Raw genomic sequence first — 15091 nt, 5'->3', positions numbered from 1 at the left:
GTTACGGCCTCTGCACAGCCCCATTGAATCCACTCTCCTTGTGTCTGCCTGTGGCTGTAAGCTGATGCAGACAGAAAATGAGACTGCACAAGTGTGAGATACACCACTTTCTAATGCTCTCCCAGCCTCCAGCTCATGAGCTTCCACGTCTGGTTGGAGTTTCTGTGTATTTGGTAACCCTGTGCAAATTTCTGCTCCACAATTTTTCCCATTAGTCCTCTAATGTTCATAAAGTTCTACCTTCTGCAGCATCCTAGGTAACCTTGCTGTGGATTTTGTCAGGTGCATTCTTTAGAAAAATACTGAGCGTATATATATATATGACCATATTGAGGAAAGGCCAGCCTGGGCAGGAAGGTCTATGTGCCTGTTTGTCTCAAGAGGATGAAACACTGACAGTAACCTGTGGGGTCTTGGGTAAGGAGATCCCTCTGGGTGAGCCTGCATGCTCAGGTCAGTTCAGCAGGCACTGATCTTGCATTCAGGAATCTAAACATCTTCCAGACTGGGACCCCCCCCCTCAATGAGGAGTTTCAGCACCTTCAGTTTCCCTCATCGTACATCCCCTGTTGACATGTGCATATTCCGAACAAAGTGTTGCTGGCAAGGCAGTATTTTTCATTTGTTTGGGATCCTCAGCATAACTCTCCAAACCAAAATTCAAAATGCATTTTTTTCTGCTAACAGTAGAAAAGGGGGAAGTATTAATGTCACGTCCCATCACAGCCTCAACTATGGACAGAGTAAGGGACCAGGGAGAAGGTCTCTTTTCTTCCTATCAAGCCACAGCAGATAGTGTTTTCTGTTTCAAGAGGTTACAGGACTAATTTTACTACTTTTGCATATGTTGATGGGAATCCTTTTCCCTGCGCAGAGCGGGAGCCAGTGGTGCACAGAATATAAAGGAGCAATGCAGGCAGGCAGGAAATATAGGCAACACTACCTTCACAGATTTAAAACACTTCTGTGACTTGCCAGCGCCCTTGAAAAAGAGTTCCTAAGCAATTTATTCCATCCACTGGGGTATGCCAGTCCTGCTGTACAAAATCACTGCCATATCATTAGTGGCATGGATGCCATACTGACTTGGCTCCACTCAACACTACTCTGCTCCTTGTGAAACAATGCCCTCATAGGATGAACAGCACGTAAGAGAGCAGGTACTAATCTACAATGGGAGCAGCTTTCACAGCTGTGGCTTTGTGGGACAGATGTTAAGGGGCACACAAAGCATTATCCTGATGGGAGGTTCCATCAATCTTTCTCGCACGTGTCTAATTTTGCCCAGCCTAAAGCCATTAAGATGCTTTATTTCACTCACATGAATTTCAGACTTTTCAGTGCCATGTCTTCAAAAGGCTTCCAGACTGAAATCTACTGTAATGTGAATGAAGTATAAATTATACTGAAATGTTAACTCATGTAAATCCTTATTAACTCTAATGGAGAACTTCAAAGCAAAACCAGCTCCTCCTCCACTGCTCTGCTGCTTTGTGAGGCATAAAGATTATGCTAGCACTGGTGGGGTTTAAATGCAATTTTCTATTTGATCATTTTTTATATTACAAAGTTTTCTCTTTCTCTTGCCAGTGGAGCTCTTTGGCAAGACTTAGGAAAATCTGAACAGACAGTTGAACAGACTTCTGAAAGGATCTTTATGCTTATTTTGCAAAGCATTGAAATAGAGAGGGATATCTGCATTCCCATAACCACTAGGCAGAATCAGCATCCATGTCTCAGCCTCTTCAAGAATTAAGGGTAATAGGGGTTTGGGAAGGAAGAATTATAAACCGCAAGTCACCATTACTTATGCTTCTAATAATCTTTGCAAGCCTCTTCCAGCAGAAGGGAAATAATGAGACCTGATGCTTCAGATGCAAACAAGCATGCAGAAATGTATTTACTTGGTCTGGCAGAGAAAGTTCATAAGGGCAGCTAATCAATAAATCAAACTAGTAGCAAAGGGCAAAAACAGATTTGATTATTGCTTCACGGTTCACCACAAGGTAACAAGGTAATTTTCAGGTAGAATGGTAGCATGAATTGCAAATGCTGTTCCTGTATTAAAAATCAAGTTGCTTAAGTAACTGATTAACTGGCGATAGGAAAAGTGACAGCCTCAAAACAGCTTTAAACTAACTTGTATCAATTAAGCCTAGCTATTGACTTAAGCTAACTCCGTTCCCTGCTGAATTTAAAAAACAGTAATACAAGATGAACTTAAATCAAATAAAGCGTGTTTAGGCAGGAGGGGATCTGACTGTCTGGGTTTTAGGCTTATTTTTAATTGAAGTTTTGAAATTTGGAACATAGACAAGACACTGTAGTAAGGAGACAGCACCCTTATTCAGAGGTGGATGGAAAGTAACACTTGGACTTCCTGAATCTTTGATGCTTTTTTCCTTCCAGGCTCTGGACTAATCCTTCGAGAAGGAAGAGGTCAGATCAGCTTATGTTTCAGTTTAAATTTGGGAAGGAACTGAGTACAGGCAGGAGGACAGGCAATGGGGTGTGATGTCTTTGCTCAGGTTCAAGTTGCTGGGGCACGGGTGCAGTCACTGAGAGTGGGGCTCAGCAGCCTGCTTGCAGATTGAGGGGTAAGGAGCAGAGGGATGGTGCAAAGTAAGTGCTTTATTAGCTTAAAGCCAAAATTTCTCCTTAGCAGCTTCTTTCATGGATTTGACATCCAAAAGGCCCTTAGAGCAATCTACATTTACTGTGGGCAAGAACTTGCAAACACAGGAAAACATATGCCAGTAGCTCCCTGGTAATGATGAATGCCTAGGTTTCCTACCTGCTCAAAACAGAAATGATTCAAAGCCACTTACACAGAACTGATGAGTTTACACTTACAAAGTATCTTAAAAATCTGTCTTCTTTTTCAATATCCTCAATATACAACATCATATATAGTACCTTCCTGTCAGCATATTTACATAAGAAAAACTTGTGGGTTTGCTGACCCTGAGACCACATAGAGAGCTGCGCAGAGGAAGTTTATTCCACTGATATGTCACAGCTCTCTGTGGCAGCATAATATTTAAGAGACCCACAAAAGACAAAGGTGTCTGCAGCAGAGCACGAGGGCCTAAGAAATTGTCCTTATCACATCACCAATCGTGCAATGCAACAAGCTTTTCTCATGAAAACTGTAACCAAACTGAAGAAGATGGTGTTACACTCCTGAGAAAAGGGGACTCAAACACACAGTACTGCTAGATGCAATTATTGAACTTGCCTCTGGCATTAGCACAGAACAAGAACACCTTCACTCCACCTTCATAGCTCCAGTGGAGCCCTCTGGTATGATCACACTGTGCGCAACAGCTCTGTAGCAGGTAGTGCTTAGAGCCTGATTCCTGCAGTGCTCGTCTTGAAGGAAGTCAGCTGCCAGAATGCACCCACTGACAGTTCTGTTTGGTTTTGTTTGTTGTTTTACTTTGATGCATAGCGTTCTTCATTTTCTTTAATATGTACTGATCCTGGGAAGTAGTATATGCACAGTGGTTTTCAAATGAAATTCAGAAAAGCATATGTAAAGGTTTTGCCCTTTTAGCAGCCCTTCTTCTGCCGTAGCTGAACATCCAAATTTCGCAGGTGTTTCAGAAAGCCACGATTGGGTGAAATCCATCGATGCTCCTTCACTGTTTTGATGGCTTCAATCAATGGCAGGTGGTGATTTATCATGAGATATGCTAGGACTAGAGATGCTGACCTGCTTACTCCAACTGCACAATGTACCAAAATTTTAGCTAGTTAAAAAAAAAAAAAAAAGAAGAAAGGCAAATTATAACCATAAAAGAGAAGCAGTATGGTGCATGAAGTTTTAAACTAGAAGATAAGGCAACTCCAGTTTGGTCATGATTACACAGCAAACAATTTACTTTTTACCGTTCCAATAGACATGAATCATAGAATAGAATCATAAAATCATAGAATCATTAAGGTTGAGTAAGACCACTAAGATCACCTAGTCCAAGAAGAGATGAACTGCTAACTGTTAAGTCTAATTTGCAATTGTTCTATTCACTTGTATGAGCAGTGCTATGAGGTTACAATCTGATTTCAGAAACACTGGTAAGTTAAAAAAAACAACAAAGCAATGATGTTGCTCTGTTGTGAGCAAGAGGAAAACCAGACCCAGTGCTTTTAGAAAGGCTTACTTAGGTGAAGAAGAATGCTGCAGCCTGGCCTGAAAGGATGGCACTAACACATCAGCCACCAAGAAAGATGACTGGCCTAGCATCATTAAGTAATAAGTCAATTTGTCGTGGCTGTATTTCTCTTTTGAAGGCAGAACATGTGAGAAAGAGCTCCATCAATGCCAGTTTACTCATGCTAAGGAGCGGTCTTTTATGTAATACATGCATAGTGTTTTATACATGCATAGTGTTTTATAGCACTAGTGCCAAGATGCTCAGTCTCCTGTGCAACACACTGTAAATTCCCCTGGGTAAAGGTGAATCTCCTCCCTGGGAACACAGCCCTGCGGGCCTTGTTCTCACAGATCATTCACAGTGTGTGGGCCTCTTCACATGGGTGGTGGCTGAAGAAATCAGAATTTTCATCTTCCTATTCATTTGTTATGACAAATACAGTTGCCACGAGAGGGTGTCAAAAGACTAGACCAGATAAGACTGCTTCCGTATCAGATATATGTTTTTTCTTCTCTTGAACAGGTCTTTCCCTCCTGATATTTCTCTCTTCTTTCTAACTCCTTTCCTCTCTACTCCTGTCTCTCTCAGCCACTGCTCATCCTTCTCTCACATCAACTTTTCACTGTCTTCCTTGCTATTTTGGAACCAAACTGTAGCTATCCACCTGCACAGCACAGCTTTACCTTTACCATGCAGGTACTGGCAGTAGGCTGCGTACTGACTTATCCACCACTGAGCTCATGGGCCTGACTGGTTATGAAAGACTGCCAACACACATACAAATGTGAACAATGATCATTCTATACCTCCTGGTGTATTCAGGGCTTTGTGGATAAATTCTGCCGCAGAGAAAAAGAACTGGCTTATGTCAAAGCTGGGGAGGTCATGTGCTGGCACACCATAATAATCAATGGTAGCTCCATAGAAGTCCTGGCCTCCGTGGCTGTATACTGTGCCGTGGGCAGCATTTAAAACGTGGGTAACACCCATCTTCCACAAAACAAATCTGTTGTGAGCTGTTACTCTAAGAAGAAGACCAACATAAACAAATTAAGATTGGTACAGAGATACTCACAGGGCAGGAACAGCACAGCGATTGCATCTCTTATGCCTTGTACTCAACATAAACCAGTGCACTGTGTTCAAGGAATAAACAAGACCAAGTATCAAATCAGCCATAAAATTATCTCAGAAACTGCAGTCTGCACTGCAAATGACATCAATCAGCCAAACTATGAGCTGCCTAATGCCACATCGATAAGGGACACTAATATGCTGGAGAAGCATAATGTAAAGCAATGGCATTAAAGTTCAGTCATTCTGTGCAACTGTACTTACAGATCTCCCAAGAAGAGATTAGGCCACACTTCATCAACGTGGTTACAAGAAGGCCGCCCAGTGTTCAGGAGCTGCTCCAGCTCCTTAAGTGAGGGGACGTCCTCCATGCATGTCCCAGGCCCTGGGGAGCCCGAGGGACCCAATACTTCCTCCCCAGACATATGAGAGCTGGGGAAATGACCTGCTCCCAGCAGCTAGAGGCAGCGTCCTGGGCACTGGAGCGCTGCCAGCAGCCACAGCAGTCACAAGGCAGTAGGGAGATGGGCTGGAGCAGGTGCTGACAGCAGTTCCTGCCACTGCCCCCATACTGTAACGTCCTCGAGCCCCCTCCCTAGGGCTGGCTGTCTTGCTGGACCTAATTGTGCCTTGCTGGTTTCAGTCTGCTTCCTGCAGTTCGTCTCCCTAGATCTTCAGCCCCCAACCCATAGGATGTCATGATGGCCCTTAGTGATGCCCCTAATGCAGTAGTGGCAGCCAGTGAGGCCTGACTGTTCATTATATAGCCATAAAAGTCCTGATAAAGGAAAAATGGGAACTTGTCTGATGCAAGATGCAGAGCAAGTATCTTACAGTAAGTCAGAGGTACTTAAAAGTATAGCTGCTAGAGGGTTAGAAATGCACTGGTAGGTTCTACCAATACAATCACTAGAAGACTAAACACCAAATAGATTTTGAGGTCTTGCCTATCATCAATAATCAAGAGAAGTTTATTTCATGAATCTACTGTTTGTTTCTTTCTTCCACCATGTAAAAGAACATGAGCCTAGCTGTATGTTACACGTCTATTCTTTTCTACTGCAGTTACTGCTTCCTCCAGTATATAACTACAGTACACTTGTTCTTTTCCACTGTTGAAGAAGTTTTGGTGGGATTTTCCTTCCAGGTGTAAACTTTTGCCTAGGTAGCTTTGGTTTTCCACAGCTTTACTTCCTTTGTGGCCCTTTTAAAGCTACTCAGGATGAATGTAAAAAGCAACAAGCATGAAGACTCTCAATAAGGGAAAAGCTAGCTTTATCTGTAGCAGGGGCTTTCCAAGGTACCAAGAATTCAGACATCCTCCTGCCTGTTAGGATAGCCGACAACTCTAAGCCAAACATTTGGCAATTGTGATGTTAAAAATAGCTGCTGTTCCAGCTGAAGTTAATGCATGATTAACAGCACCTGACAGAAGGCATTCTTTTAATTGGTGGAGTATGCCTTTCTGATCACTTTGTAGGTAGTGCTTGGTGTAGTGATCGGGATCAAACATTCCCTGGCTAGTAACGTAAGAGGTGGGAACCATGAATCTTGGCAGCAGCCAAGGAGTGCTGTATGAGCACGCAGCACGGCATTGCCAGGAAGATGTGTGCTGGTCAAAACCAGGGTGCTCATGGATGCTTTTCTATTTAAAGTGTTGCTGTCAACCCAACTTAATTTCAACCCGTGACAACTTTGTCTCTCCCATGAAAACTAGAATCAGGATCTTTTCACCTACTCTGAAAGAAGAAAAAGATTTACAGTGAAAATGCACCAGCACAGAAGCTCGGCTAGCATAAACAAACCTGGCTGTATAGATACACCCACCTGCACTTTCAAAGGATCGGGTACTCTCCCTCCTCTGCCTGCTTTCATGATTTGTGTTTTGGGATGGTTAATTGTTGAAGAAGAATTCAACTAATTGAGTTCTCGTACATTTAGTTCAATTCTAAGTGAGACAGGATTTTCTGGTGTTCTACAACACAAATGTGCCTGTAATCCATGGCACAATTTTGTCTGCTTTAGCACATAGTGTTCACTTCCTTGGCTTTTGCTCTGAAAAGTTCATCTTCTGCCTTAAAAAATAAGTCGATTAGTACTTAGCAATTCAGTTTGTTTTTCTTCCATGGTGCGAATAAGAAAGTTAAAGAGAAAACAGATGCTTGAAAGTTCACACAACTGATTTGATGTGTTTCAACACACATACTGAGATCACAAACATGATATGGCAAGACTTGGTCTGTAGAGAGAAGAGATCTCCAAAAAGAAAAAAAAAAAGTGATGTAGATCAAGTAGCACTTCTACCTAAAGGTCCTTCCTTACCATGGTGTATTCTTTGCTAGAGGAGAATTTTCATAAGCAGTTCATTCTCTCTTCATTTGAGGCCTTCATTTCCTGCATATGGTCTTGACATTTATTGGAGATTGACTATTTCAAATTATATTGAATGTGAACGCTATTATTTAATGACAAAGACTGTTTCAAAAGAAAAAGAAAAACAGCATTACATTCATACATCTTTTTCCTTTCCTCATAATAAATTGCAATTGGAACTGGTTGGGAAATTTCAATAAAAATTTCCTTTCTTTTTGTGATTAAATATCATCCTGAATATTGGATCAATGTAACTGTGTAAATTGAATAAATAATTTTCAATCTGAAGATGAACCCAATGTAATTAAATATTCTAAAGATTTTTTTCTTGGCAATCTGCAGTAGTTCCAAAAATTTCAATAGCACATCATTTGTCACAAATTCTCAGACTGACATGTAGGCATTGGCACTGCCTGTCAAACTGAGATCAACATAGCATGGGGTGACATAATTCACCGTGATAGAATGAGGTTTAGTGGAAATTTCTGCTAAATAAAGCACATATCTAGATAATTCACTCTTTAAAAAGCATCAAGTGCTAGCAAAGGAAAGTAGTTATCAGTTTTGAAGTACAGTGGCTCAATAGCTATTACGTATCCACTCTGAGTCCTAAATTGTGCTCTTATCACTTTTCTGTGTAAGCTAATTCGGTCATTTTGGAAATATCTGTTAGACAATGAAACTCAGTAGAAGAAAAATGGCACTGGCAGTGACTATTTCAGATAGATGCGGCAGGGCTCTCTCCTTTGCTGCGGATGCCACAGGGCTGATGCAGACCAGGCCATCAGCCAAGCACAGGGGTAATCCCTGCAAGGCAGGGCCAGCCTGCATACATCTCTCTCTTCAACTTTTATGGCTGACACAGCACTGTTGACCAGGGACTTACTGCATGAACATCTGTTGCTGATATAACATACCTTGAGTCCTGTGTACTTACTATATATGTACACACAGAGATCATTTTCCAACTTTAAAACCTGGAGTCTGAATTCAGGGAGTTGCATGACTGTTGGTTCATGCTGGTCTTGCAATCAACAGTGTAGGGAACTGGGATAAGAAGCTTTTGGCTTCTAATTTTTCATTTCTTGTTGCAAACAAGCTGGGTATGGAGTAAGCAAAATTGCTTATTAACAGATTATCTTCAGGTCTGCTGCATTTTTGCTTATTTCTCAGATCATACCTTTATGCAGTACAGTTTGTCACTGGCATGTTTGGACTTGTCAGTTTTTCATCTGGTGCACGGGAAAAAAGGGGACCATTGTGAGGACTAATACAGCCCTTCATTCCTGTGCTGCCTGCAGAGGCAACCAGATCTTGGCAAAGAAAGTGGTAGGTCACCTCTAACTCCAGCACTTATTTGGGAAGCTATGCTTTGTATGATGTAAAATATAAAAGCTGGATGGAACAGACTGCTGAGATAAGAACCTTCAAACCAGCACTGGGGCACTGAATAATGAGCAGGGTGGTTTCCATTCTGCCTGTCCAGTGTTTCATCTATGTAGAACAGATACAACTGAGTGTACAGTCCTGTGTAGCTGCACCAGGCTGCCCATTGACTCATCAACTTGATGTAGCTGTGAAGCATTTTGAAATGCAAAATTTCCTTTGTTTCACTGTAGTTGCACGTGCATCAGGATTGCGAAAGATCCCTTTTTCCTCTGAAGAAAGAGAGCAAGACTAAATTCTCTGAAAGGCTTAGCTCATTAACTTAATGGAGAAACACTGGCGCCGGTGTTTTTTATTTCAAAGGAAGCAACAATTCAGGAGACTTCTATGGGACCTCACTGTAATTACATCAATACAGAAATTTCTGAATGTTCTTCAGATTGCATGATGATGCTGCAAAAGGCTGAAAGCTAAATGTCAGCTGATAGACAAAATAAATTTCTGCAGTCATTTGGGTCTAATTTGTCTGCCCCCTACGATCCCCTCCGTTTGTATTATTTATAGGCTGTGGAGCACCAGAGTTGCCTGAAAGTTCCATCAGTCACTTGTCCTGCCCGCCTCTGTGCTCGGGATCACCTTGGACAGATGACTGAGTGCTATCAGCCTGCTGCTGGCATTCAGATTTGTTTTTTTTTTTCTACAACCATCAAAAAGAATAACGGCGCAGCTGAAGAGAGGAATGTTTTGTAATGGTGTGATATGGAAACAGAGCTTTATAAGGGCCCTGCTGGTTTTTTTCTACATGTATGTCTTTGAATGAGGGACAGGGATATCGTCGTGGCAACACACGTTTTTGTTGTCGGTGGGTTTTGTTTTACTGCAGTTTTTTTTAAGTGATGTGTGGTTAACTCTGTGTCCATAAGTTTAATAATAAAATTAGAGATAATTCTGTTCAGCGTGGTGAGAAACTCCCAGCTTTCCCCCATCCAGGTCGTACCAAGGTATTCCAAATGATCTCCAGATAGCCAGTACTGGGAAAAACAAACGACGCTGTATTTCTACAGAGGATGCTGTACCCCCACCACAGTTCAGACAGGCTCTGCTGTCATCTCGATGAGCAACAAACCCTGCTTCTCTGCGGCTGTTCTCTGATGAGGCTGTGGGGCGTCCCCTGCGGCCCCTAGGAAACACACCACCAACCGTCCGCAGGGGCTGACCCCGCACCTCGCCGGGCTTAGGAACGGCCACACAGAACCCCGACTCGGTACAATCAGAACGGAGAACGCGGACGCACAGCCCGCCGCCTCCCGCCCCGCCCCTTCCGCCGACCTCGCGCGCCGCTTCCTGCCGGGGATGGGGTGGCTGCGGGGGCCGCCGCCGCCGCCGCCGGAGGGAGGCAGGGCGGACAGGAGCCGCTGCCGCCCCGGTGCTGGGTGCTGCGGCACGGCCGCTCGGCGCCGCTGAGGTGAGGCGGAGTGCGGCGGTGGTGGTGGGGCCGCGGGAGAAGGGGGCTCCGCGGCGGTCTTCGCATCGCCTGCCCCGGGGCTCGCGTCGTCCGTGGGTGCCGGAGCCCTTTCGGCCGCGGGGGCCCGTCCCCGGGCTGCCGGTGCGGCCGTGGGAGGCGGCGGGCAGCGCTCGCGGGCTGCGCGGCGGCGGAAAGGCTGCGCGGCGGGCGGGCTGCTCACGGCGGGGGCCTGCGGTACGGGGCTCCGAGGACGCGGGGCTCGGGAAGGTGTTGTGCCGGTAGAGCCCCTCGCGGAGTGGTGGGCGGCGGCGCCGGGAGAATTTTGGAGAGGTTAAGGCCGTGAGCTGAGAAAGTTGCGGCTGTGGTACTGTCATCCGTCCCGGGGAGTGCGTTGGGTGGCTGTCGCTGCTCAGGGAGGTACTGCTGGGGCTCTCATCTGTAAAAATCCAGTAAGTTTGGGACGCGAGAGCAGAGCTTACACATGAAGGAAATGATCTGTAGGCTTGGAACAAGCAAAAATGTGAAATCGTCATGTTTTACATGGTGGTCTTTTTGCTGCGTGTTCCCCAAAAGCGCAGTTAGAAGCACAGCACGGCCTGGGAGCTGCCATCCCTCAGGCTCATTACCACCGCTGCTCCTCGCGCGCAGCTCGGTGATGCACCCACCAACGGCTGAGGGCTGTGAGCTGTGCTGCCTTATATGCGATACTCGCAGCTTCCCAAAGCTTCTGGATTTCTTGCGTGTCTTAATGCATTTAAAGTGAGGAAGGCTCCAATCTTTGTTGGAACTGGGGAGATCAGTTTGTCAGTGGTTGTCGAGAGCAAGAGCAAACATGGCTCCACTACAAATACTGTTCTGATGTTAATGCGGATAGCAGGATTGTTTCTATATTCCACTGTTTTCACACAACAGTGAGGTGTGAAAAGAGAAGAAAAAGAGATTAAAAAGGGGAAAGCAGCAAATCTGAGTTATTGTTCTCTGACAAGCTGGATGCGGGATTTTTTGAAGTTGGTGAAAAAAATCCTTGATATCTGACATTTAGCATGTGAAATGTTCAAGGTCTTCTACAAATATCAACAAAATACTGCGAGTTACATTCTAAGATGAGTGAAGTGGGGGAGTGCTCAATCAGTTACTTGAAAGTCGCTTGTATGTGCCATGAATGATTGTGATAGGATAGAAAATGTTTTGTGAGCTGGTTAACAGATTAGGAGTGAAGATGCTCTCAGCGTTCGCTTGAGTGTAGTACAGCCATTTGGTTTAATGAGGTGAGGCACTCGAGGAGCTGTATGTATTCTATTCAGCTGCTGAGCTGTGTAATCGCACTTAGTGGTTCTCAAGACAAATGAGTTTAGCTTCCAGGATCGTGTGTAATAGCTGCTGTCAGTTTTGCATGGAGGCATTCCATCAGAAGGGCTCTTTAAGCATATGGAGCTAATCTTTGCTTTTACTGTGTCAGTTCTTTATTTTCCATCGTGCAGAGCTTTCACTGAACCATTCTTGAAAAGCAAATCTTCCTTGGTGATGTAAGGTTAACAGTAAGCCGGACAGGTGTTACTTTGTGAGACTTTGTATCTTACCTTTGTGAGTTGCACTGAACAGTTGTAATGTTGCCCATAAGGTCACTTAGTAGAAATGTTTACGGAGCAAATCTGACAGCGACGTCACTCGGTAAAACTGAAAGCAGGATTTACGGGAGCATTTCTGCATGTGAAGTTACTGTGGGCTCCCTTCGGGAAGTCTGTCCCATTTCTCAACCTCAGAGTGCTCAGGGTTTTCAAAAAGAGCCAGGGATGGGTAGTGGCAGCAGAGTATGAGACTGCTATTGTGTGACGAGGGAGTGGTTCTCCATATTCTTTTTCCAGCACAGCAGTCCTGACTGAGCGTACAGGAGAGCTGGCTCAGCGCTCACTACTTCGCGTGACTTTTCTGTGCAGCAGCAGAGTCCATGTTGTGCCAGCATTGCACACCAGCAGATGTTACATGGAAATCTTTTCTCCCAAAATGTGAGATGTGGTGCTCCTCAGCCAGCGGAGTCAGTGAGGGGGGGCTGAGCTGGGATTACCTACATTCAGACTTCAGCTTGAAAACTATTGCAATGAAATGTAGGTTATATCCCTTGAGAGCTGATTGTTCTTCAGTCACCTGCCTAGAATTCTTCTCAAGGCTGGCAAGAATTGAAACTAGCTGGGAATAACAATCAAGAAGTGTGACAGCAAGGGGTCACAGGCTGCCCAGCACACAGGGCAGCACAGTGATGGTGGCTTTGCACAGTGAACTCGCAGCACTCTGCTGAGCCTGCTGTGGGCACTGCCAGCTTCTGCCTTAACCCTTCTGCTGTGAAGCTGGTGTATGTAATCTGCATCTCCGTATCAGGTCTGTTGCCTCATGTTAGTCTAATGATACTGCTACTGTCTCTCAACTGTAGCAGGAACTTTCCACCTTTGTACCTCAATACGGTGACTCATTGTGAGCTGGAGAAGTTATGGGCTTGGTGGTTGACTGAAGGTAATTTAGTGCAGGAAAATATGCTAGAACTGTGGGTAATAATTCTGAGAGAGATGAATTTTCTGTATCTAAATGTGCACTTATTGCTCCTGCAGCAGTTCGCATTCAGTTGTGTTCATGCTGTTAATTGAAAGGCTGGAGAAGGAAAAGGGGAAATAGAACACATGATATGTGCTGCTGATGAGCTGACTAAATATAAAGTCAACAGTAACAGGAAAGTAATCAACCAGCTCACTGCAGACATTGCTGATGTCAGGAGAAAAGTATATTTTGCCCTCTGACACTTAAGTGCGCTTGCTTAATGTTATTCATGTGTTCTTTTATTTGTTTTTGGAGATAAAAACAAGTAATGTAGGAGGCTGTTGGTGCTGCTTTCTTCCAAAAGGTACGTACAGTCATCTGGGTGACTCTTCTGTTACGTTGGTTGGTTACACAGCCTGGGCTGCTGGTGTTGGACTTCAGTGCAGACTCCATGTATGTATGCTTCATCATATTTCCAAGTTAATAGTGGGATAAAAGAAATCACATAAAAGTTATAGGAAAAAAATAAGGTTTTAAATTATTCTACATATGTAGAATATTTCTGCTTCTGTCTTTTAGGCTAGCATTTTTCTTAAGCCTAGAAAATGAACACTTTGGCATAGAGATCTGTGCTGTGTTCCAGGTGCTAAGATTATGTGCTTTTTACCGTGTAAAATATGAAAGTGGCACTGAATGCATAGTTCAAAGGAGAGTACAGCTTCTGAGTTTAAGGAAAATATCTTGTTGTCAAAAGTGGACTTAATTGCTGCTGTTCCAATGAAGTTAGCTATGAATTGTGTGGGATGGTTAACTTAGTGTTTTAGTGCTACCTTTGTCTTTTCCAGCTGGCTAAATGTCTTCTCATTGGCAGCATTTGAAAACAGGAGCAGGTGCTATCAGGTGCATCGTAAGTTAATGCAGACTTTCTCCCTTGTCTGCCCCATCAGTAATGACTTTTGATGCTTTGGGGTATGCCTACTCAGTGTTGTGAGGTCACGTTTATTGCATGCCGTGCAAGGGCTGATTTCTATTAATTAATTTATTAATTCATTTATTTAAATTTCTGAAATGCTATATGAAGAAACACTGAGTGGGTGTTGAGATTCTTTTACCGAAGGAACAAAATTCTTGCTGGGGTAAAGAGTTTCCTGCACTTGCCCTCCGAAAGTGCTTTAATTAGAAGACAGTCAGTAAGTTGAGTGTGTTTTTGGTGAGTCTAAATTCACCGCTTTTGGAAAATGTGTGATGATGATAGTCTTATGAAAGCACAGATTAACATGTGGGTGTACTTTATCTGTACTTCTGAATAAAGAAAGCTGGAAATTCCGATGAGCAACTCTTTTTTTTTTTTTTTTTTTTTCCTTTTTAGTGGAGCTTTTTTAAGTATATGAAAAGATCAACTAACCATTCATTAATTACAGATTGTTACTTGTTTTATAATGGCTATGTTGATACAACTGCTTTGAGCAAGATCTTCAGTAGTATTAAGATAACAAATGTTCAACTCTACTCTTACAAGGAGAAGGAAGAATATAGTAGATGTGGAGACGAGTAATGGTTTGTGGATCTTTTGGCAACTGTTTAAATCAAGATGTTAAAGGTTATATACGTATTGACTGTACGTGGCCTTCTGAGAAATAAAATCTGTGGGTAACGTACGTGCTCTTTATATACTACCAATTCCACAGGGAATATTTCAAGGAGTACCACTCCCTTGGGCCTTTGAAAGGGCAACATTGAACGGCCGTTTTTCAGCTGAACTACTTCTTTTGCACTACTGAGAAATGCTGATGGACAAATGGAGTCTTTTCTGATACAGAAGGAAGTAGCGCATGATGCTGTTAGATTTGCAGTGGAAGAAGTTGCACTCAGTCATTATAGGTGCTGCTTCTGATGATAGGCATGGTACCTTTTCAAAAAGAAAAGGTGAAGTAAAGCTTGTGTGTGTGGAAGAGCGGAAAACTCTTGAATGTGTTGGGCTCAGTGCCCATTTACTGTGTGCAGAAGCTTAGTAATAGAATTGTTTTGCACTGTAATGTGTTTTCTGAGATTTGTTTTGATGTGATTGAAGCATTCTGGTTAATTATACTGCTTTCTCTCACAGGAA

At 43.6% G+C, this 15091-nt stretch overlaps 2 protein-coding genes across 3 annotated transcripts in view; one reads left to right on the top strand and one right to left on the bottom strand.

The window, feature by feature from the left end:
- The window catches only part of SAMD8 (sterile alpha motif domain containing 8), a 45306-nt gene that overhangs the window by 19110 nt on the left and 11105 nt on the right, over nt 1-15091 (top strand). The window contains exon 1 of one of the 2 annotated variants that reach the window (XM_085229487.1): nt 10295-10455. The exons of the other annotated variant lie outside the window; for it this stretch is intronic. The gene's annotated coding sequence lies outside the window, so the exon portion shown is untranslated. Of the gene's footprint in view, nt 1-10294; nt 10456-15091 lie in introns of those variants that run through there. 2 annotated transcript variants of the gene reach the window in all.
- On the bottom strand, nt 1961-5703 carry DUSP13A (dual specificity phosphatase 13A). Its single transcript, XM_003207950.5, has 3 exons — nt 5496-5703; nt 4964-5181; nt 1961-3752 (listed from the first exon to the last, which is right to left on the bottom strand). The coding sequence occupies exons 1-3, from the start codon at nt 5654-5656 to the stop codon at nt 3553-3555; spliced, it is 579 nt and encodes a 192-aa protein (XP_003207998.2). The 5' UTR covers nt 5657-5703; the 3' UTR covers nt 1961-3552.

This window comes from Meleagris gallopavo, chromosome 8, assembly GCF_905368555.1.
Source record: "Meleagris gallopavo chromosome 8, MGAL_WU_HG_1.1, whole genome shotgun sequence".
NCBI lineage: Eukaryota > Metazoa > Chordata > Aves > Galliformes > Phasianidae > Meleagris > Meleagris gallopavo.
The sequence above is the reverse complement of the archived record's forward strand: the minus strand, read 5'-3'. Positions and strand labels throughout refer to the sequence as shown.